Genomic DNA, 21,693 nt, shown 5'->3' with positions numbered 1-21,693 from the left:
ATAATAATAAATAAATAAATACAAAAACAAATTAAATGGAAAATTAAACAGAAGAGTAAATAAATAAGAGAATTAATACAAAGATTAAATAAAGAAGCAACTTAAAACAGAAATATAGTGACAGCCCCCTCATTTGCATAATGAGGCAGAATTACATAAAGAAAAAAATACAGAAATAAATAAGTTTGGGGGATAAATAAGGGGTGAAATGCAAGGGGAAAATTAAGCATAAATAAATAAATACAGAAATAAATTCATACACTTAAAAATAAATATGAAATACATAAAAAATAACTGCAAAAATAAAAAAATTAAAAAATAAATTAAAAAAAATTTAAAAAATAATAAAATAAATAAACACATAAATAAATAAAAGGGAAAATTAAACAGAAGAGTAAATAAATAAGGGAATTAATACAAAGATAAATTAATAAATAAAGAAGCAAATTAAAACAGAAATATTGATTTATGTCACAATTTATCAATTAATTATTTGCTACACTTATTTTTTATATTATTTTGCTACATTTATTTATTGATTTATTTATCGAGTCATTTATTTATTTATTAATTTATTTTTTATTTTGGCAGGCTCCGACCTTTATAGTAGTTAATACACTGACTATAAGGATGTATATATATTGTACATGTAGCAGCGTCCTCATGCAGAAACCTTCGTCAGGTCAATCGGGAAAAGTTTTTTAATAAATAAATAAATAAAATAAATAAAATAAATAAAATAAATAAAATAAATAAAATAAATAAAATAAATAAAATAAATAAAATAATAATGGATCTGCCCTTTAAGTAATCAGCCGATAATACTCACATACTTTTACTTTAAGTAAGGTTTTAATGCAGAACCTTTACTTGTAGAGTATTTTCAGTGAGGTATTAGTACTTTAACATCAGTTAAGGATCTAAATACTTCTTCCACCGCTGCTTTTTTGGTTGTTAAAGTGCAGAATAACATTAAAACATTTAAAAAAACACATTTCTGACGTTATTAAACTACTTCATTCTACATCAGAGAGCATGTTTTTGCAAAATGATGCAATGACTCTGCTGCTCTTCTCTCTTCTCTCTCTAAGTCTGTCAGTTAGTGATAATGGACCCTAACGGCTGAGAGGAGACCACTCCTTCCCTCTCTACTCCCTCCCTCCATCACACACACACAACACACACACGCACACACATACATACACACACAACACACACACTCTCTCTCTCTCTTTCTGTCTGTCTTTCTTTCTTTCTACCTCTCAGTCAGTAATAATGGAGCCCAGCAGTCCCAAGAAGATCCAGTTTGCTGTACCTCCGCTGCAGGGACAGCTGGACCCACAGGCCGCTGAACATGTGAGTCTATCTGGATGTACTGTATGTGAGTGTGCGTGTGAATATATGTGAGTGTGTGTGTGAATATATATGAGTGTGTGTGTGAATATATGTGAGTGAGTGTGTGTGTGGGTTCATGCATGTGAGGGCTGAATGGATCTCCTCTGTGTTATCTGGAATGTTCTCTGTGTGGGTGCAGACCAGTATGTGTGCAGAAGTCGGTCTATTGAGAATTGCTGTTTGTGTATCTGAGTGACAGCATGTGTGTTTAACGGGTCCGTCGTATTTGAGCCGATATGCATGTGACAAAGAGTTTACATTTGTGTGTTTATAGAGATTTAAAAAGGGAAAAACGCCCTAAACTCATCTCGTATTCCTGGAATATCTACTGTTAGTTTCAGTCTTTTAATCAAATATTATAAAAACTTTACTCTTAATATTAATAATCATAAATAAAGTTCCTTGTTTATTTCACAATTAGCTGATGATGTAAATGTGACCAACCAGAAAGGTCATGTGACATGATGGGAGTTAAATTTATATATGCTGTCTCGGATGATCTGCAGATGATTGCAACGAGTTCACGCCCGGGTGGGAGTGTTGAAAGGCATTCTGGGAAAAACAGGATCTCTAACAAACTGATCTTTGCTCAAGGGCAGATTCATTATTTATATATTTTGAGGTTTTTATGTCGTTCTGTAGCTTCCCAGTGATGTTTCTGATGAATTCAAATCCAAACATTCACAAATAAAAAGAAAAAGAACTAAAAAAAGTCAAGTGTTTCTGCATGATGACGCTGCTACATGTACAGTATATATACATCCTTATAGTCAGTGTATTAACGTCACATACAGTAACTTAGATGGCGGTCAGCGTGCTCCCAGTTTGCAGAAGCAGACAGGAGTACGAAAGTCACACAATAACACAAACAAACTAACCGATCGATGCAGCGGTAGACCAACAACTCCCCGTGTTCTGAGAGGTAAAATTACTGTTTTTGTGAATGGAGTCTGGTGGCTTTGAAGAGCGATATAACGACTTCAGTTCCCTGCTGGAAAGGGCTGTCTGACGGGGAGGAAAAGCTGTGAAAATACTCTAAATATAGCGTTCACTTAAAGTGAGGTTGATTTTTTTTAGGTGGCTAAAATATGTTTTTCTGCTGATGGGGAACTGAAGCCTCTCTCCAAAGCCACCAGACTCCATTCACAAAAACAGTAATTTAACCTCTCAGAACACAGGAGTAAACATACAACCCATCTTCTTTCAGTTATTTCCAAACTGATCACAGCTAACGTTGACTCAGCTAGTGCTAGCGTTCACATTATTCATAACCTTATTGATTAGCTTATTTTAGTAACCTACGTTCTGCTTTCTGCTAACGGCTGAGTTGGAGGAGCGAGGTGACAGAAACTCACCAATTTAACTCCTTAAATGTACAAAACACCACAGATGACTAAGAGTATTTAACGTGTAACCTTTTTTTAACTGATTCTGAATGGCACCTGCTCTCTGTAAAGCTTTTGGTCTTTACTTTACTGACGTCTTTATGAACGTTTCGGTCGATGGAAACCGTTTGTGAGGAAGCTGGTAATGAACAGAGACAGATCCGAGCCCCTCTGTGTTGGAAACCGTCAGCGTTAAGTTTAGATAAAGTTTAGCGACGGTTTTATGAGAGAATACCATCTTGTAAACCGAATCTCGCGTCCAGGATGGTGATGAACGTTTACATTCCTGCAGAGCGACGGTGTTGTTCTCTTCGTCTGAGAGCTGAGAGACAATCGCAGTTAACTCTTTCTTTAACGATTAGAGGTTAAATCAAACTTTTACATCGGGTCCGTTGGTTATTGTGGTGCGATCACTGCGACTACAGGTCCTGTTTCTCATGTTAACCCTCACAGAAAGTAGTATACTAACATCAATGTACTAGTAGTATACTTGTAATTGTACTACTTCAATACTTCTTGGGAATAAATTGGCCCACTTTCTGATTTATAACAGTATACTTTAAATACACTTTAAATGTAAGAGTAGTAAACGTTGAGTACACAACTAGTTTACATCCAAGTTGTATTTTGTACTGCAACTATAATATGAACTATACTACAAGTGAACTTATAGGTATACTGTTAGTTTACTAGTTATATACTTGTAGCCCACTTCGTAGCTAGTTTATGAAAGTACACTTTAAAGTATACTCTCTGTAAACTACTGGTTTAATAGTTTTTACTGCAAGTATACTTGCAAGTTTTCTTTAAGTGAACTTATAGTACTTAGCCAAATGTACCAAATGTATTATACTTTTCAGTATAAGCCAAGTATACCTTGACTTTTCTGTATACTTGCCAAGTAAACTTAGACTTTTCTGTATACTTGTCGGTATAAGCCAAGGATACTTAAGTATACTTTTGTTAAGTATATCTCTGATAAGTACATAAAAAGTAAACTGAAAGTATACTCTTTTATTTTAAGTTTAAAAGAAGTACACTGATAGTACACTTGAATAAACTTATTTTTGTACAGGAAAGTCAGGAAAATTAATTTAAAATATACGTTTAAAGCGTGAATTTTAAAAGAACGAGGCAGAAAATAAAAGAGAATTGAGCGGTTGATGTCGGTTTAGTAAATATACCATAAAGTACATCTCTTCACTTGTTACGGTGCAGTTTGTGGGAAAGTTGTGCTTTTAAAAAACATAAAAAGTTAAATAGGCTCTCAAACTTTAAGTGGGTAGTTATATTTTTAAGAGGAACTATTAATGAATTAAGTTTCCACAAATTTACGGCGGGACAATTAGCTCCAGTTGGTAATTTTAATTTACTTTTATTTGGAAAATGAGCTGAATTTTGTATTTTTTAAAAAACTAACTGGGACATTTTTTAGTTAATCGCGATTACAGTAAATTAAACATTGTGGGACAAAAAAGTCTTAAAGGTTTCTGTTTTAATATAAACAGTAGAATTGTGAAACCTGTGTTGGATCAGAGCGCTGAAGGAAGTCTGACCAAGAACAAGAGATTTATTGATAATATGTTTGTGTGTTTACCTCAGATCCGTCGCAGAAGACCGACTCCGGCCACTCTGCAGATCTACAGACAACCTGGAGCAGGTGAGAGAGGAGAGAGGAGGAGAGAGAACAGAGGAGGAGAGGAGGAGAGAGAAGAGAGGAGGAGGAGGAGAGGAGGAGAGAGGAGGAGAGGAGAAGAGGAGGAGAGAGAAGGAGGAGGAGAGGAGGAGGAGGAGAGAGGAGGAGAGAGAACAGAGGAGGAGAGGAGGAGAGAGAAGAGAGGAGGAGGAGGAGAGGAGGAGAGAGGAGGAGAGGAGAAGAGGAGGAGAGAGAAGGAGGAGGAGAGGAGGAGAGAGGAGGAGAGTGGAGGAGAGGAGGAGAGGAGGAGAGAGAGGAGAGGAGAGGAGGAGAGGAGGAGAGAGAGGAGGAGTTGAGGAGAGAGGGAGAGAGAGAGTTAGAGAGCTGAAAGGCAGCAGATATAATGGAACCTTTATTAGATTTGTGCTGCAGCTTTTGTAAAGTGATCTCAGTGTTCAGAGCGGACTGATGGATGCCTAAAGTGTGTGTGTGTGTGTGTGTGTGTGTGTGCGTGCGTGCGTGCGTGCGTGCGTGCGTGTGTGTGTGTGTGCGTGCGTGTCGGCTCTCAGCTCTTATAAATCTCTCTCCACAGGAACTGACTGATTGAATAATCGGCCTGATGCCACTTTGTGAGCTCAGCTCTTTTGATGCAGGTTCCAATATAGTTGTAAAGACGCTTTCTTACAGCATGACGTCACGATTACGTCACAGTAATAACTAAAGGCTGAACAAAGGAAAGACTGGAGGCAAACACCAATCAGTATTATAAACAAGTGTTTGCCATAGAGCTTATTTTTTTCTCGGCCCAATGATTTGGGTCAAGAAACACTTTTTTTTTTAGATTTTCATTATTTACATTTTTCAGTAATATACCCACTGACAATCAGTCAGTAGAGTGGAAACCAGCTGGCAGCTGTACAAACAAGTGACCCTTCATAGCCTTAAAACAAAGAAGATCAACATGAACAAGAAGTGCAGATGTTTTCAGTATTTTACTGAAATAACTAGTGCTGTCAATCGATTAAACTATTTAATCATGATTAATCACAAATTAATCGCACATTTTTATCTGTTCAAAATGAACCTTAAAGGGGAGATTTGTCAAGTATTTAATACTCTTGCAAATGTATGTATATATCACAAAACAATGACAGATATTATCCAGAAACCCTCACAGGTACTGCATTTAGCATAAAACAATATGCTCCAATCATAACATGGCAAACTGCAGCCCAACAGGCAACAACAGCTGTCAGTGTGTCAGTGTGCTGACTTGACTATGACTTGCCCCAAACTGCATGTGATTATCATTAAGTGGGCATGTCTGTGAAGGGGAGACTCGTGGGTACCCATAGAACCCATTTACATTCACTGATCTGTAGGTCAGAGGTCAAGGGACCACTTTGAAAATGGCCATGACAGTTTTTCCTCGCTAAAATGTAGCATTAAATTTGGAGCGTTATTTAACCTCCTTCACGACAAGCTAGTATGACATGGTTGGTACCGATGGATTAATCAGGTTTTGTAGTTTCATATGATACCAGGATCTTCACTCTGGCTTTAAAACTGAGCCCACGACAACCTCAAAATCACAAGCGTTACCAAACTTTGACAGCCCTAGAAATAACGTTTGACATTTTCTGTAAGTATTCCACTTTAAGGGACATTTAAGGGAAACCTCTGGGAATCATGTTTGGTTTTCCTTAAAGATACTTCCTCTGATTTAGTTTTATTTACCCCAGAAACAGGTGGACAGTGGATGTTTTGAAGCAGCTGAGATTGAAAACATCAACATTGAGCTTGAGAGGAATTTGGGAGCCTCACTGAAGTTTATTTTCACTCAATCCCTCAAACACTCACTAGAGCACCACATGTGGATTAATACGCCGCTGAAAATAGTCCCCAACAAATGCACTATTTATTCCTGTTTGTAAAATACGATATATATTAAAACTACAGTGACCAGCGGTTTTAGGAGATTATTTACCTTTTTTTTTCTTTAAATTAAACTATACATTTTTAAAAGATTTACATCTTCAGTAGGAACCAATGGGCTTGAGGCTGAGAGCCACAAAGAAGCTGAGGAAGTTTATTTATTTTTAATTCCTTCCTTATTATTACCACCTAATTATTTATATTCAAACATATGTATTATAATCTTACTTATTTTTATTATTATTAATTTATTTAAGAAGTTATTAATATTATTATGACTATTTCTATTATGATTATTTCATCCTTTTTGTTATGTTTGTTTTGTTTGTTATGCATCATGTGAAGCTCTGTACATCACCTTTTCTTAGTAATTTCTTAGGTATTACTCCAACTGTTCTTATCATTGTTGTACCACCTGTAAAGTCACTGCTGTTTTGGTTTTTGCAATTAAAAAAATAAATAAAATAAATAAAATTACCAGCAAAATAAAGTCACTGCTGTTTTGTATTTGCAATTAAAAATAAATAAAATTAAATAAAATTAAATAAAATTAAATAAACTTACCAGCAAAAAAAATAAAAAAGAAGTTACTAAGTATTGACAGTTGTTTTTTCCTCTCTTAGTGGGATTTGTTGACAATAAAAAAAGTAGAATATTAAGAATATAAAGAGTGAGTTAAAGGGAGTTAATACACTTTTGTTCCAGAATAAAATTCTGAAAGCCAGAAATCGCAGCCAAGTTTCCTCAATGAGAAAGAGGAAAAATAATATTAAAGCCCGACGTGACTGATGAGGTTTCATCTATCAGACTGAGAAACAGACCCTCTCACACTGTTCATGATCTGTGAGCTCAAAAAACATCTGTTGTGCAGATTTGGAAGCGGCGATGTGCCACCAAGTTATAAAAAATGATCTACTGATAAATCAATAAAAGCAGAGAGAGCTCAAAGCTGCTGTCTCATCTCTCTCTGCAGATGTTGGAGATCAAAACAACGCCAGCGGAGACTCACAGGTTTGTAGAAACGTTTTACAATCTGCTGCTTTAGAGGAGCGACGGGGAATAAACTTCTAATTTAAGGTTTCATATTCACACTGTTACGACCTCATCATTTATTATTATTCTCATGTGCAATACTGATTTAACTGTAAAATAATTTGTGCAATAATTCCACTGTGCAATACCGTCATTAATACTGCATTATGTAATACTGTACAGTCAAGTTATACTCTTATTTATACCGTTCTGGCTTTTATATTAACACACTTCTCAGCATTTTGTATTTACTTATTTGCACTGTGGTTATATTTTATATATTGCATGTCTTAATGCAAATATTTGTACATATTTCTTATATTTTCATTAGTTTTAATTTTAGTACTTATATTTCTTTACATATATTGGGTTTATATTGTAGCATTATATGCATAATTTACATGTAACACTCCTTTATTTCTATTTTCTTACATTTCTTTATGGTTATAATTAGAGCAACTGTAACGCCTCAATTTCCTGCTGGGTATTAATAAAATATATCTGATATAAAATCAACAAATAACAAAATGTATATAATTATCTCTTTTAAAATGTGGACTATGTTATCTAAACTCTGACATTTTACTTTTAACTTTTTAATATCAGACTGATTTCTCAGAGGAGGAAAATATATTTGCCTTGTGCTGATTAAACTCTGAAGTTAATAATGTTTTACAATAATATATTAGTATCTCGCACATTTCTTGAGATCTTTTGCGATTAAAAGGTTCAAAGCAGACAGACGGACAATCTGCCAGATAAATGAAGGTTTGTCTGGAGAGTCGATATAATGAGATCAGGAAGGACGACGTCTCCTGTTGGATATTCATATTTATTTATAAGTAACTGAACAGATCCATTGTTTTTACATTATATATTATAAGTACGTTACTTGGCTTATAATATCTTTAAATCATTCTTGTTAAAATGACGTGTGAGTGGTTTACTGTACTGTGTTAAATCAGATTATAACGTTATTCATCTCTTCTGTTCTGCAGGCTTCAGACTCCTCTCAGAGGAAGCAGAGCACCTTCGCCCCGCCCACCATGAAAGGTAAACAAAACCGTTTTCAGCCGGGTCTCCTGTGATTTTTGCAAAATGTGCACAAAGTCTGAACATGAATAAAAGATGCTCAGTGAACGGCAGAGCGGAAGAAATCTATTTCCCCCCGAGGAGATGATTATGAGGAGCATTTACGAGGTGCATCTCAGGTCAACCCCGTCTCCTAAAAAACTACGTTCCCATACAACGAAACTGCAGTCGAAGGAAAAGTATTCTGTTGTGGAGTTTGTTTTAGACGTATCACGAGTATGTTTGTAATGATAGTTCACAAAAGTTTGCGTAAGGAGGAGGTCAGGGTGATGGACGGGTCGAACAAACAAGACTTTCACCCAGGAGACCGCTGTTCATGTCCCGTGTGAAACCAACAGTCAACAGTCACCTAAAAGATGAGACCTTCTGCAACATTCTTGTTTTTTCTCTATCAGCCAGTCGACTTTAATGTGAAAAATCCAGGCCGCTTTTTTGAAAATCCAAGAGATGTGATGTCATGCGTGCTCGCGAGTGCTTTTATTTTCAGCTTCGCTACAGGGCTAACAGTGTGCAACCATAGCTAACGTTTGGTTAGAAATGGAGTCCGCTTACACCAACAATGCTCGTTCACATCTACGTAGTGCGAGCACAAGCACGAGCGCAAGCGACCAGACTCTGATTCTGATTCTTCCATAGAGTCTCTTTAACATAACTATAGTTTTACAACATTGTTCCCAATGTTTTCATGCATGAAAAGACCCAAAATGAACACTGTAAGCGGACTACTTCATTACTATAAGCAAATTATTTAAACAGCGTTTCTAAAGGAATGATTCTGTCCCAAGCTTCACTGGACATCCCGACAGCAATCAATAAATCAAATGCTCTAACAAAAATAAAGAAGAAATCCGGTATCTGTGGCTGTCGGAGGACTGGAATAAACCGGTCCAATCATTTCACTCGGCCCAAATGTAATGAGTGGACAGTAGTCATGTTCGTTGTTCACGTTCATAATGATAATTCTAGGGGAGTGTCTTTGAACGGAGGCCTGAAGGGACGGATTGTCAGTGTTGATGACTTGCTGACTTTCTCTCTAGATGTTGGAGCTACTTTCATTGGAAAAGAGTTGGCAACACACTGGATCATTTTTAAATATTTAGTTTACTCTTGCTAGTTTCTCCAGATCGCCCATCCTGCCTTTAAGCCAAACCGTGATGTTTTATTATTTTACTAAACCTAACCAAGTAGTTTCGTTACGTTTTTTTGTTTTGTTTCAATTTACAACGTAAACCACGTGTTTAAATCGGTCTGTGACTGTAATCCGGGAGAAAACACGTTTCCCTCAAAACTTAACTGAGGATACAGTTTAGTTGTACGGGAACGTAATCTTGTAGAAGACAGAGTTGAGAAGTCCGTCTGCAATTTGCTGTTTTAACAGTAAAATGGATAAAACGGTGCAGAGATGAGAATATTTGCAGCAAATGACGCCAGTTTTTTACCGTACCGAGAATCAGTTGCATAAGTGTCTGTAAAGTAAATGTCTGTGAAAAGGTCTCTGAGAGCACGGAGACGGGAATAATCTGTCCACTGATGGTGCGTTATATAAAAACATTGCATGTCTTTCACGCTAAATATCTTTTAATTCTGGCTCATTAACTACAGACGCATCTTCTGTCCTTCAGAGGTTACATGCAGTTAGAGCCGATTTAAGATGTGACCGGAACAACAATCAGCGTCTTGTTGGAAAACATCTTTCAATAATCAGTAAATGTACGTGAATATATGATATTTGCTCAGAGCCATTAATCCTCTGACATTACATCATACTTCAGTAAGATACTTTATGTACTTTAAGCTCTGTAAAGTCGTGCTCTGCTGGGTTTCTTGCAGCTGTGAACACACCCGTCTGCTGCTTCCTCTTCTCAGTTTCAGCTCCTCTATATGTTGAAGTTCTGTTTGTTTGGTTTCATTGAACGCTTTTTGTCTTTCTCTCTGTTATCTGCAGCTATTTCTGGTTTTACCCCCACTTCTGTTTTTCTTTTAGTCTTCAGTGTTTGTCAGTCTCAGATCTGTAGGTTCAGCTGCAGGGTGACGGGGGATGGTGATGGTGGCGCTGGGACGGCAGTGGGACGGCGGGTACTTCTGATGGTTTACATATCTAGTTTTAGTTTGTCTCAGAAGTATGTAGCTACATATACATACAAAATACATGGTTGGAGAACTGTGTAGGACTGGCCATAATGTTTAATCTTCATGTTAATTTGGTGATGTGAAGCAATTACAGCGTAGCGCCGTCTCCTGGAACATCTGATACATTTCTGTGGTTTAATGTCACGAGAGTTGATGGAAATTCACGGCGTCTCTTTTTTTTCTTGATATATTATAGATAAAAAAAAAAAACTGAAATGAATTTTTTCAGTTTAGTTTAGTTTTTCTTATAGGATATAGTTTTTAATTAGTTTCAGTTTAATACAAATATTTTCACTGATTATTTCAGTTTTAGTTTAGTATGATAATCCTCCATGTAGTGGCTTCGATATGTTGATAAGGCTGATTTCTGCAACCAAAAACACGTAACAGAAGCACAGATCGTCTGATAACAGAGGAGACGGTTGGTTTTATGGTTACTAATATTACTGTTTTTTAGTCTGTTATTGTAGAGTGCTTCAGGGATGACATATTTGTATAGTCCAACAGGAAGTCAGCATTGCCCTGATTCCCTTGACAAAGAGCCAAACGTTTATGGTACTTGCACGTTTTGTTGTGTAATGTAATCGCCAGAAGTAAAAAGCTAACGTTAGGCTATTAATGAACTACACCACCGAGGTCACATGAGCACGAGTATAAACAACGAGGCTGTAAAGGAGAACGAGTCGGCGCGATGACGTTTAGTAGTCTCATTTAGACGCTTGTTAGCAACCGCCTTTTTATGTAAGGGATAATGTACAGCAAGCCGGTCATTGTTGTGAAAGAAGCAAAGCTGAGGGGTCTCTTATCATCACCCTGAAGGGGATTCTTCCACAACAATGACCGGCTCGCTGTACATTATCCCGCTTATTACACGGCTACTTACTGAAGAAATCAATATTTTGACACAAAAACGGTCCGCCAGAGTCCGACATCTGAACTGTGCCCATAGCAACGGTCTGTTATACATAGCAACGGTCTGTTATACATAGACACGGTCTGTTATACATAGACACGGTCTGTTATACATAGCAACGGTCTGTTATACATAGCAATGGTCTGTTATAGAGAAATACCAGACCGCAGAACGCCATGATTGACCAATCAGAATCGAGTATTCAACACAGCTGTGTACTAAAGACACATAAAAGCTTCAAAATTCACCAGTAGGATATTTATTGATGGATTTTATGTAGGACAAAACGTTAAAATCTAACTAAAAACCCATTGACCTCCAGATGAGGGAACAGGAAATGCGTAGTCATTTCTGGGTTTTATGACTCATTCCTGTAAGACTCTATTATTATTTTATTAGTGGTAGTAGACTTTTGGGTGTGCAGGATATGTAAGATAAGCGTATTGTCTCAGTTGTGATCTTCTTTATTTGCTCAGCTTTCATCCTCAGTGTGTCAACATAGCACCTGTCTGGTGGTTTTTATCTCTAAAAGACTTTTGTTGTTGTCATTTTGTTATCATCTCCTGAACTGAATCAATTATTAAACGGTTACGGGGTCCAGAGGAAGCCGCGCTGCTACAACAACAGTTTAGAGAGGCCTTCATATTCACTACAGAGTGTGTATTAGACTTCACATACGTGTGTACGTGAGACAGAGGACTCTACTTCAGTCTGCAGGAAACCGTGCAGGTTTTGAGGGCAAAGCAAACAGAAAGACAAACATAGTGTATAATATTGTGTGTGTTTGCAGAGCCCTCTAGCAGTGAACGCAACGCCGAGTTCCAGGAAGTGGAGACAGTAAAAGCTTTTCTTTTATTGATCCCGTCTGAGTGTGTGTGTGTGTGTGTGTGTGTGTGTGCGTGTGTTTGTGTCTGTGTGTGTAGACCAGTTAGCTAATAGCCTCGTGAGTAACTGCCGACGCACCAGATGCTTACATTTACATACCGTAGGATCAGAAAATAAAGTCTTTGGTTTATTAATCTGATTAGAGCTGCAACTAACGAGTATTTTCTAGATTAATCGATTAACTGTTTGGTCTATAAAACGTCAGAAAATAATGAAAAAATGTCCATCCCAGTTTCTGAAAGTCCAAGGTCATGTCTTTAAATGTTTTGTCCATCCAAAACCAAACGATATTCACTTTAATATGATATAAAACAGATGGAAGCAGGAAAAGGAGAAGTTGAAAACAGCATTCTCTGCCATTTTTGCATGAAAAAATACTTTATCCAATAATCGATTATCACTCATCGATTAGTTTGTTGCGACTCTAAATCTGATTATGTTTTATTATTCTCACACATTGAAGACGAAAAGCTGTTTTTATTTAAACTTATAAGGCCTTTCAAGTTAATTTTAAGCAGACTTTGGTAGCATTAACGTAAATATTAATTCTCTGTAGGCTCATGATGCAGGGTTTGGACAGACATCTACGATTCAAACTGAATAAAAAACTGGTTCGAGAGGAACTAGGAACTAACAAGAAAAGTACTACCTTAAAAACTTGCATTGTTAATAGATCTATGGCTCTTTTTGGTTGGATCCATTTTACGGTTTAGTGAGAAGTACGGATAGTTACCACGGAAAGAACATTGGAGTTTGGTAGCATACAATTTTTTTTTTATAGTACATCAACCTTCTTCCCTGAACAAACTGCTAAACACCTACAGGTGAGACAGACTTCTCAGACGTCGTCCCCTCGAGGCTCCTGGGAGATTTATGTTGAATACAAGATGTAAGGAAAAGCTACTGAACTGTTTTGTTACCCTTCAGTTTTGTCTTCTAGTTTTCTCGTTCAGTTTCAAGCTTCAGTTATAATTTTTGCAACCACACCACTAGATGCCGCCAAATCCTACACGATGAACCTTTACTAAGTGGTTTTGTTGCCTAAACCTAAACAAGCTGTTTGTGTTCAAAACGTAACGTTTCATTCTGTTTGACAACGTGTTAGAATGTGTTGCTTTTAAGTTTCACTTTTACAACGTAGTAGGTATAGTAGGTCCCTACTGACCCACATCTATGAGGCTGATAACGACTGATAATGCCCATTTAATGAGCTGATAACAGTCGAATCGGGCGTCTACTTTTGCGACGTGTGTGTAGTTCTCTAGTCTCTCCACTAGAGGTGCACTTCTCTCCTCAGAGCTTCAGCAGGGGGTGGAGCAGCACCTTCTGGGGGCGGGGCTCTGTGACACAGACGGCCAGATGAGCCCAATCACAGCGCAGCTCTATGCCCACGCCTCCCTGTGGGCCAATCACAATGGGCCAGAGGAAGCCAATGGGAATGAGGAGAGTCTGCTGATAGCAGCCAATCAGGAGAGAGGAGTGGCAGAGAGCAACAGTTCAGGGGGTAAACTGTTTTTTAAGACGGATAAACGTACACACTTCTTTAAACGGCAGTATACTACAAAATAAATCTGATTTTGTCACATTTACAGTACAACTAAAGACCGTACTTATTCCGTTATTACACGGAAGTAGGGAATATTATCATATTAGGAATAAAAGTGGAATGTTAATGTGCATGTAAACACAGTCATTGAATCAAATGATTGTCAAATTCTGCAGCTTTAAGGAGCTTTTTAGTCTCTTTGTTACGCCTGAGCTGCTCTTATCAACCGCTGCAGGCCGCTGATAAACCCACCGTACACTACAACTACCATAGATGCAAAATACATGGCATTAAAATTTACAATTTCTTAAAAATAAACACTGCCGAACACATACACACCCAGTCTTATTAATATGTTCCATAATAACAGTCTATATGCTGTAAATCTAACTACTAACAGCACTAACTCCTCTCTCTTCTCCCTCTCTTGTGGCTTTGCATGATCTTTCCATCCTCTTTCACCCCCCCCCCTTCCTCGCTCTCCCCCTCTTTCTCAGATTTGTCACGTGACAACACAAAGGAAGCGTCCAGTCCCGACTCCGTCTCCCGATAGCCACCTTCACCCTCTTCCATCTCTTTGTCTCTCAGTAACCAACTTTCCCTCCTCTTACTCACTGCTGTTCATCTGATCCCACTAACTAACACGAACACACTGCTTCACATAAATACTGTATGTTTCCTTCCTCTCTTCCACGCACACAGAGGTTTCAGTTAAATGTACTAAATCAGTCTAAATTTAAATTACGGTAGGCGGCGTCGGTGAGGTTTTGCTTGTGTAGAAATGGCTGTGAATAAAGATGCATTATATTGAAACATTTACTGAATGTTTGAGTCTTCTTCATCCTTCAGGGAAAGTCTTTCTAGATCGTTTAAAATCTTCTATTTTTAAGATAAAGCGAAGCAAATTTTCATCAACTTTTATTTCCTCCATCAACCATGGAAGAAATAACCACTGTTGCTGCTTTGTACATGTTGTGGAAGTCCCAGATATGTCAGAAAACCGAATGCCGTCGTGTCTGGGTTCATAACGTCACCCGGCGGCAAGCTATATTCACATACAGCGCCATCGCACTGACTGTATCTAGCAAGCCACGTCGCTACTGCGGTATGAACCCAAAATAAACAGATTGTGCTGTGATTTAATTAAAACAAATGGATCAAAATGATGCTGAAATAACTACATAATTATGTTGATTTGGAAAAAATTCATGCTTTGTCAAGTCTGTCTGCAAGACAACAAGCAAACAACTTTTAAAATGCTTGTTTTCTGAATGAAGTTTGGATGGATCAGTGCCAGGCTATGTTAACATTGTCCTGGTTCGGACTCCTGGTTCGTGTTGTTGTTTCATAAATATAGGCGCAGCTCATGAGCATGCTTGAGCATATTTTTTTTATGCTAAATGCAGTACCTGTGAGGGTTTCTGGACAATATCTGTCATTGTTTTGTGTTATTAATTAGTTTCCAATGACAAATATATACATACATTTTGCATAGAGCAGCATATTTGTCACCTCCCATGTTGATAAGAGGATTAAATACTTGACAAATCTCCCTTTAAGGTACATTTTGAACAGATAAAAATATTTGATTAATTTGCGATTAATATCAATTAACTATGGACAATCATGCGATTAATCTTAACACTAAAACTAATAGTAACGATGTCCTAATTTTGTTGACGATTTTGATGTTTGAATAAAGTTACTACGTTGAAGAATGTGGAACTAGTGAAAGCGGTGGAGGAATAATAAACAAGAAGAACATGTAGGAGTCGAATGAATTGTAGTAAAACTCTGATTGTTACCTTAAAAAAATGTGACATATAAACCAACCGGGGTTAGAGTTTGAGATTGGGACAACCATTAAGAGATTAAAACATTTAGAGTATAAGATTAAAGTAAGAGGACATGATGTTTTGTCTGTGTGCACCATTTACGCAGCAATAAATAGCTTTAAATTCCTGCCTTCCTCACATCTGTGTGACCCGACTGTTTGGAGATCAACATCCTGTTACTGCGTTTCACAGCTGATGTGTATCTGTGTGTTTGTGAATGAGTCGACTTGTTCTGCAGTGTTTTTATCACGTGGATCTGAGAGGAAAGAAACGAATGGGATTCACCATGATAGCTGGTAATCTTGTTTTTTTCCATCAGACCTATGATCACATTACGCATGTGTTTTCAATACTTTGGATTAAATTGTTTTATTCATGTCGTGCTTTCCATCATAGAGAAATATAATTCTTTTTTCCCAGCCTGTTTCCAGCTCTTCTTCAAGGATTTAGCAGGTATTTCCTGTTGATGCTGCGACCAACGTGCAGCTGGAAGGAGGATTTATAAGAGGGACTTTGTGCTGCCTACAGGGCCTTAGTTTTATTTTGTAAACGTCCTGAACCATTTCAGTTAATGACAGTGTTTAAGTATGGAGGACGAAACCTGCCCAAAACAAAAACAAATGAATAAATAAATAAATGACTCGATAAATAAATAAATATGTCATTAAATGTAGCAAAAATAATATTAATTGATCAAATCATCGAGGATGAAGACTAGAGTTGATAAGCAGAAGCAGTGATGCACCCTGACCCCTTGATGACACACAGCTCCCTCATTTGCATAATGAGGCAGAAATGCATAAAGAAATGTAAAAAGAAAAGAATACAGAAATAAATAATTAAGTTTGGGGGAATAAATAAGGGGTGAAATGCAAAGGGAAAATTGTGCAGAAATAAATAAATAAATGCAGAAATACATTTAAAAATAAAAAAATAAAAATTCCAAAATAAATAAAAAATAAATATAAAAATCTAAAAATGTACATAAATAAATAAATGGGAAAATTAAACAGAAGAGTAAAAAAAATAAGGGAATTAATAAGATAAATAAATAAGCAAATTAAAACAAATATTAATTTACGTTATCTACATTTATTTTTAATATTATTTTTGCTATATTTAATGACATATTTATTCATTCATCGAGTCATTTATTTATTTATTAATTTATTTTTGATTTTGGCAGGTTCTGTCTTCCATATTTGAGTACATACTGTGACTCAGGATAAGTTTATCATGTTTTATAAGGTTTGATTCGTTTTGTTTGAAAAGTAATTAAATTGATATTAACATTTTGAATGGTTATTGGCAGGTATTACAGCAAAATAGCAAGTTAAAACTGGCTTTGTTATTTTAGATTTACAATATTGCTTTCACTTTATTTTTAGTTTCTTTCATTGTCATCACTTTACCTGTCAATTTCTAAATCTGGTGGTGGTGGTGTACGGGTGGGGTAGCGTGACACTGGCGTCCATCTCAAGTGTAGTACCTACAACAATACATGATAATAACATTTGTTTTGTGTGTAATCCATTCATTGGTGTTAATTTGTGTGTGTAGGTAAGCTGAAAAGTGCCGTACCCGAGGAAGAGGAGGAGGAGGAAGCCAACCTTCAGGACGGCTGATCCAGGAGAGGAAACCTCAGCACATACTCTGGACAAACCCAACAGACTCTGGCGTCCATCATGAGTGTCGCACCTGCAAGACAAGACATCGATCAGTGGGAGAGTTTATTGAGAGACAGCAGTTAACGTTTAATTAGAGTAAAAGGTAAAGAAACGAGTCAAACCAGCAGCTTCACTCTTAATGAACTGGAAACAGCTCACTTTAACTCATTCAGCTCAACATGACTCCACACAAACCGTCACTAATATATATAACATTTATCTTTGTTTGTCCTGTAGTAGTTTATAAATAAGGTGGAGGTATGATTTCAGGCCTTTAACCAAAGCAGCAGACTGATAACTCACTGCCATCACAACAGTTAACATCAATAGGGAATGTGATGTCACCGACAGCAAGACGGACATTTTTGTAGGATAAAGGTTAATTGTGCCGTCCGCTGGCTGTTTACTACAAATGTCAAAAGATAACACAAAACACTGCACAGTAAATAAGATTCAAAATTGTAGTATATAGCCTATAGTTTACAGTCAGACACAAAGGTAGGCTAACGTTACAGGTTTCATTTTACGAGATACCGGTAGATTAAATATGCAGTGTTAGCTGACGTTTTGTTGGTATTCCGTTAGAGTAACATTAGCGAGCTTATCTTTGTCCGGATGATCGTGTAGTTGGCATTTGGCTTGTAGATCTTAAAGGTCCCATATTGTAAAAAAGTAAGATTTTCACGTCTTTTATAGTATAAAGCAGGTTTAAGTGCTATATAAATAATGTGAAAGTATCAAAGCGTTCAATATACAGAGAAACACAGCAGCCTGTATTCAGAAACTGTGCGTTTTAAACAAGCCGTTAGTATTTCTGTCCATTTGTGATGTCACAAAAATATATTTAGACCCTTGACACAGATTTAAACGTAAAGATTTTAAATGTGTCCCAGTTTATTCCTGGTTGCAGTGTATGTTAATGCCATCAGCTGAGAGGAGGTACAAATGGACCCAAACTGTTGCTTAGCAACGCAATTCTGTTACAATTCCATCAAAGACAGAGAGTAAATACAGGTAAATACAGGTATATTCAGGCAGACAGGATGAGGAAAATAAAGTTTTTTTTAACATTACAGCATGTAAACATGCTCTATTAGAAACACAAAATACAAGTATGAACCAGAAAATGAGCACGATATGGGACCTTTAATGCTTAATCCACTCGCTCTTATCACAGCGTAGGGAAGCACATTGCTATCGCCAGATAAGTGACGACTTTGTGTGGCTCATTTTCTGTAACCAGTGTAGCATGAAAGCATGGTGGAAGTTATCTAGTTAGCTGGTTACAGAAAATGAGCCAAACAGCGGGCGATGTGGCTTGGGTCAGTTCCTCGACCTAAATCCCCGCCACGACAAGTTTCCGGCGAGCCGTGTCCACACTTTACGATCTCCCTGACGTGTGTTGTCACCATAACAATTAACAACAATCGCCATTCTCTTTTGTACTGATCAAATAACAGCGAAAAAACAGATCAACGTCTCTTCTACTCTATTTTTTCTATAAGCTAACTGCCAGCTTGCTTTCTAATAATGACTGTAACCGTCACATCTCACCGTTATAACGCAGGTTTTTGTGTACTGGTCCTGATCCAGGACCAACACATTACCTATGAGGTGATACGTTACAACTTCACTATAACCAAAGAACGTTTTATTGCCAAGAAGTGAAAGTCAATTGTTGGTTTTATTGCAACGTCAGCGCACAGCAGCAGAGCTACGCTTCCGCCATTCTGGACTGAAAGCGACTAGCAGACACCAGTAAAATGTCCACATAAAAAGTAAAACAAAATTATTTCTATTTTATTGTCATATTATACTGACATGGCCTGTGTTGAACAATAAAATATTATAAATATAATAAGACATTTCAGTCCAAAATGGCGGCTGCGACTGTTGCTAAACGTCTGCGTCGTTTCCCTCGTCCCCAAATTTTCAGAATGTCCACTGAGTGATCAGGAATTCACAGGTGATTGACACGACAGTAACACCTGTAAAATATACTGTAGGTATTGGAATACCTACTATTACCTATTATTGAAATAAATGTAATGCAATAAACACCACAATAGTACAGACATTTTTTTACTGCAGACGTTTTAACATTGATGAGGTTATCATTAATGTTATGAGTCTGTAAGATTGTATTTGATTATAAAGGTGAACACCTTTATAATAGGTTCTTGTTTTTCTAACATTTTGAGTTTCACAATATGGAATTTGCCATTTAATTGTCTTCGCAGGCTGTTTTACTACTTTTACAGATGTTGTTATATGCAAAGTGAAATATCTGTTTACAGTTGATCAGCACAGCTTTTGACTCATTTTTTAAATAAACTGAATTTGGGGTTATAAATCAGATTAGTTCAATGTATTTTTATTGAATCAACTGATAAAAGGATTCATGTTTTATCTTTTTTTCTATTCTGTATATGTAATCTTGTTTGTCACATTAACAGCAATAAAATGTCAGCATTGATTTTTAAACACAGATTATAGAATATGTAACGTGGGTTATTGTAATGTTTAAGTTTAACACAACTTATCCGTCCTTCTAGTATTATGTTATTAGTTTTCTTGGGGTGCCCTCTGGTGGTTTCTGTAGGACACTGTAGTCATAGGTTAGTGTTTTTGTAATTCTCTGACATAATGGGACAAATACTAATAATTGTTTAATTAAAGCCTAAAATAAAATACATATTTGACAATTAAGTAACACAGTGTATATATACACTTTAAGTTGAAGTAATGCACCAGGGAAAACCAGGTTTTTACAAGCAAACGGTGTTTGACGTTGGAAGCCGGAAGGTATTTGTACTGTAATAAGTTAAGTATTGACAAATTATTTAATTACAAAACCAACAAGATCTAATATTTGTAGTATATAATTATTATGTTTGTTTTGGAATAGTTCAGTTTAAGTTTAAGTGAGTAAGCGGTCTGTTGTTATACAGGAACAAACAGGGATAGACTTATTTAAAGGTCACCTGATGGTTCTTATTACAATAATTATATTCTGAAGTGTTGTCACTTACCTGTTTTCACTTCGCCGAGGCCTCGTGCACGAACCAGCGCCACACACTCACAGCTCAGCTCTCACACAGCCCTAAAGTTTATTTTATTCATGTCATTTTTAAGTTACACGGTGGAATCAGGGACAGAAAAAAAGAAGAGGTTAGAAAGAAAACAGCAATCATTCCACATCAAAATGCATCCACGGATCTGTCCTGCTCATAATGCACACTATTGACAGTAGAAAGAAGACATGTAATCTACTGTAATGTCCTGTATGGATGCTACATGCTTCCAGATGTTAAGTGCTAGGTAAACAGTGTGCAGTATGAGCTCCCAGACAGCGTCCTGGTTGTTAGTGATACATTAGCAGAGGGCCGGCATAAAGGGAGTTTGTGTCTCGATATGAAGCCCTTCGCCTTGATTTGACAAAAAAAAATCTAAATAAATCACTGTAAAAGTCGTCCACCTGTCCTAAAAGGTCCCGTGAAAAGTTCATTGAAGGAACCGCAGTTTACAAATCCAGTGAAAACATCACCAAGAGTGTAGATATATACATTTATTTTTTGTCTTATTGCAGCTTCAGGTTTTTGTGGAAGTGCTACGGTCAATCACTTGTTTCTCTGTGGAGGAATTGGTTGCTTTAATTGCTCCTGTTAAAGTTAATACTAAGTAGAGATGTTCCGATACCATTTATTCCTTACCGATACCTGAACTGATTTCCGGTTAAACAAGTTCTGGGTTAATAAATAATGGTATTGTGTCGGTGCGTAGACTGGCGTACTTGCCAATACCCGATACCGAATATTAGGCAGCATCAGACGCATTTCTAATACTGATATCGGAACAACTCTAATACAAAGAAGAGATGTTCCGATACCATTTTTTTCCTTCCTGATACTGAATCAAATACCTGAACTTGCGGCATCGGTCAATACCGAGTACCGATCCAATGGCAACTTAGCTTGGCAACACTAGTGCCACTCCTCCAAACGGAAGCGTTAGGGTTATGTCTGGGTTAATTTCCTCTGTGAAATTTCCCTCGCTCTGACTACCGTTACACTCTCCTCTAGCACCACACTGTTGTTGTTTGCTATCGTCATGTGACAAACTACCTGCAGTCAGTTCTCCTTCGCTGCTCTAAAACAGTAGTAGTAGTGGCAGCCATGATACCTCCAGGGCAACAGCAAAGTGAAGGCTACTGTTCTGGAGCGAAGAAGAAGAATTGATTTG

General features: G+C 37.0%; 1 protein-coding gene and 1 long non-coding RNA gene across 3 annotated transcripts; one reads left to right on the top strand and one right to left on the bottom strand.

The window, feature by feature from the left end:
* The first annotated feature begins 1,196 nt into the window (after positions 1 to 1,196).
* On the top strand, positions 1,197 to 18,197 carry ppp1r1c (protein phosphatase 1, regulatory (inhibitor) subunit 1C). Of its 2 annotated transcripts, XM_037783236.1 has the most exons (6): positions 1,197 to 1,356; positions 4,383 to 4,440; positions 7,325 to 7,362; positions 8,382 to 8,436; positions 13,701 to 13,907; positions 14,447 to 14,768. In XM_037783236.1, the coding sequence occupies exons 1-6, from the start codon at positions 1,276 to 1,278 to the stop codon at positions 14,500 to 14,502; spliced, it is 495 nt and encodes a 164-aa protein (XP_037639164.1). In that variant the 5' UTR covers positions 1,197 to 1,275; the 3' UTR covers positions 14,503 to 14,768. The 2 variants fall into 2 exon arrangements, with proteins under 2 accessions (XP_037639164.1, XP_037639165.1); XM_037783237.1 differs by lacking the exons at positions 13,701 to 13,907; positions 14,447 to 14,768 and adding an exon at positions 17,345 to 18,197 and having other exon boundaries at positions 1,204 to 1,356.
* LOC119496123 lies at positions 17,139 to 21,620 on the bottom strand. Its single transcript, XR_005208641.1, has 3 exons — positions 20,484 to 21,620; positions 17,366 to 17,482; positions 17,139 to 17,273 (listed from the first exon to the last, which is right to left on the bottom strand). It is a non-coding gene; the product is annotated as an uncharacterized LOC119496123 (long non-coding RNA).
* Positions 21,621 to 21,693: the final 73 nt, after the last annotated feature.

This window comes from Sebastes umbrosus, chromosome 10 (genome assembly GCF_015220745.1).
Source record: "Sebastes umbrosus isolate fSebUmb1 chromosome 10, fSebUmb1.pri, whole genome shotgun sequence".
Lineage (NCBI taxonomy): Eukaryota > Metazoa > Chordata > Actinopteri > Perciformes > Sebastidae > Sebastes > Sebastes umbrosus.
Note: the sequence above shows the minus strand (reverse complement) of the source record. Positions and strands in the feature narration are given on the sequence as shown.

Excerpts from the sequence above, each read along its gene's own strand:
- ppp1r1c (XM_037783236.1), top strand. The coding sequence starts at position 1,276 with ATGGAGCCCAGCAGTCCCAAGAAGATCCAGTTTGCTGTACCTCCGCTG. Across the intron at positions 4,441-7,324 it reads CTACAGACAACCTGGAGCAG|ATGTTGGAGATCAAAACAAC; the intron begins GTGAGAGAGGAG and ends CTCTCTCTGCAG. Across the intron at positions 8,437-13,700 it reads CGCCCCGCCCACCATGAAAG|AGCTTCAGCAGGGGGTGGAG; the intron begins GTAAACAAAACC and ends TTCTCTCCTCAG.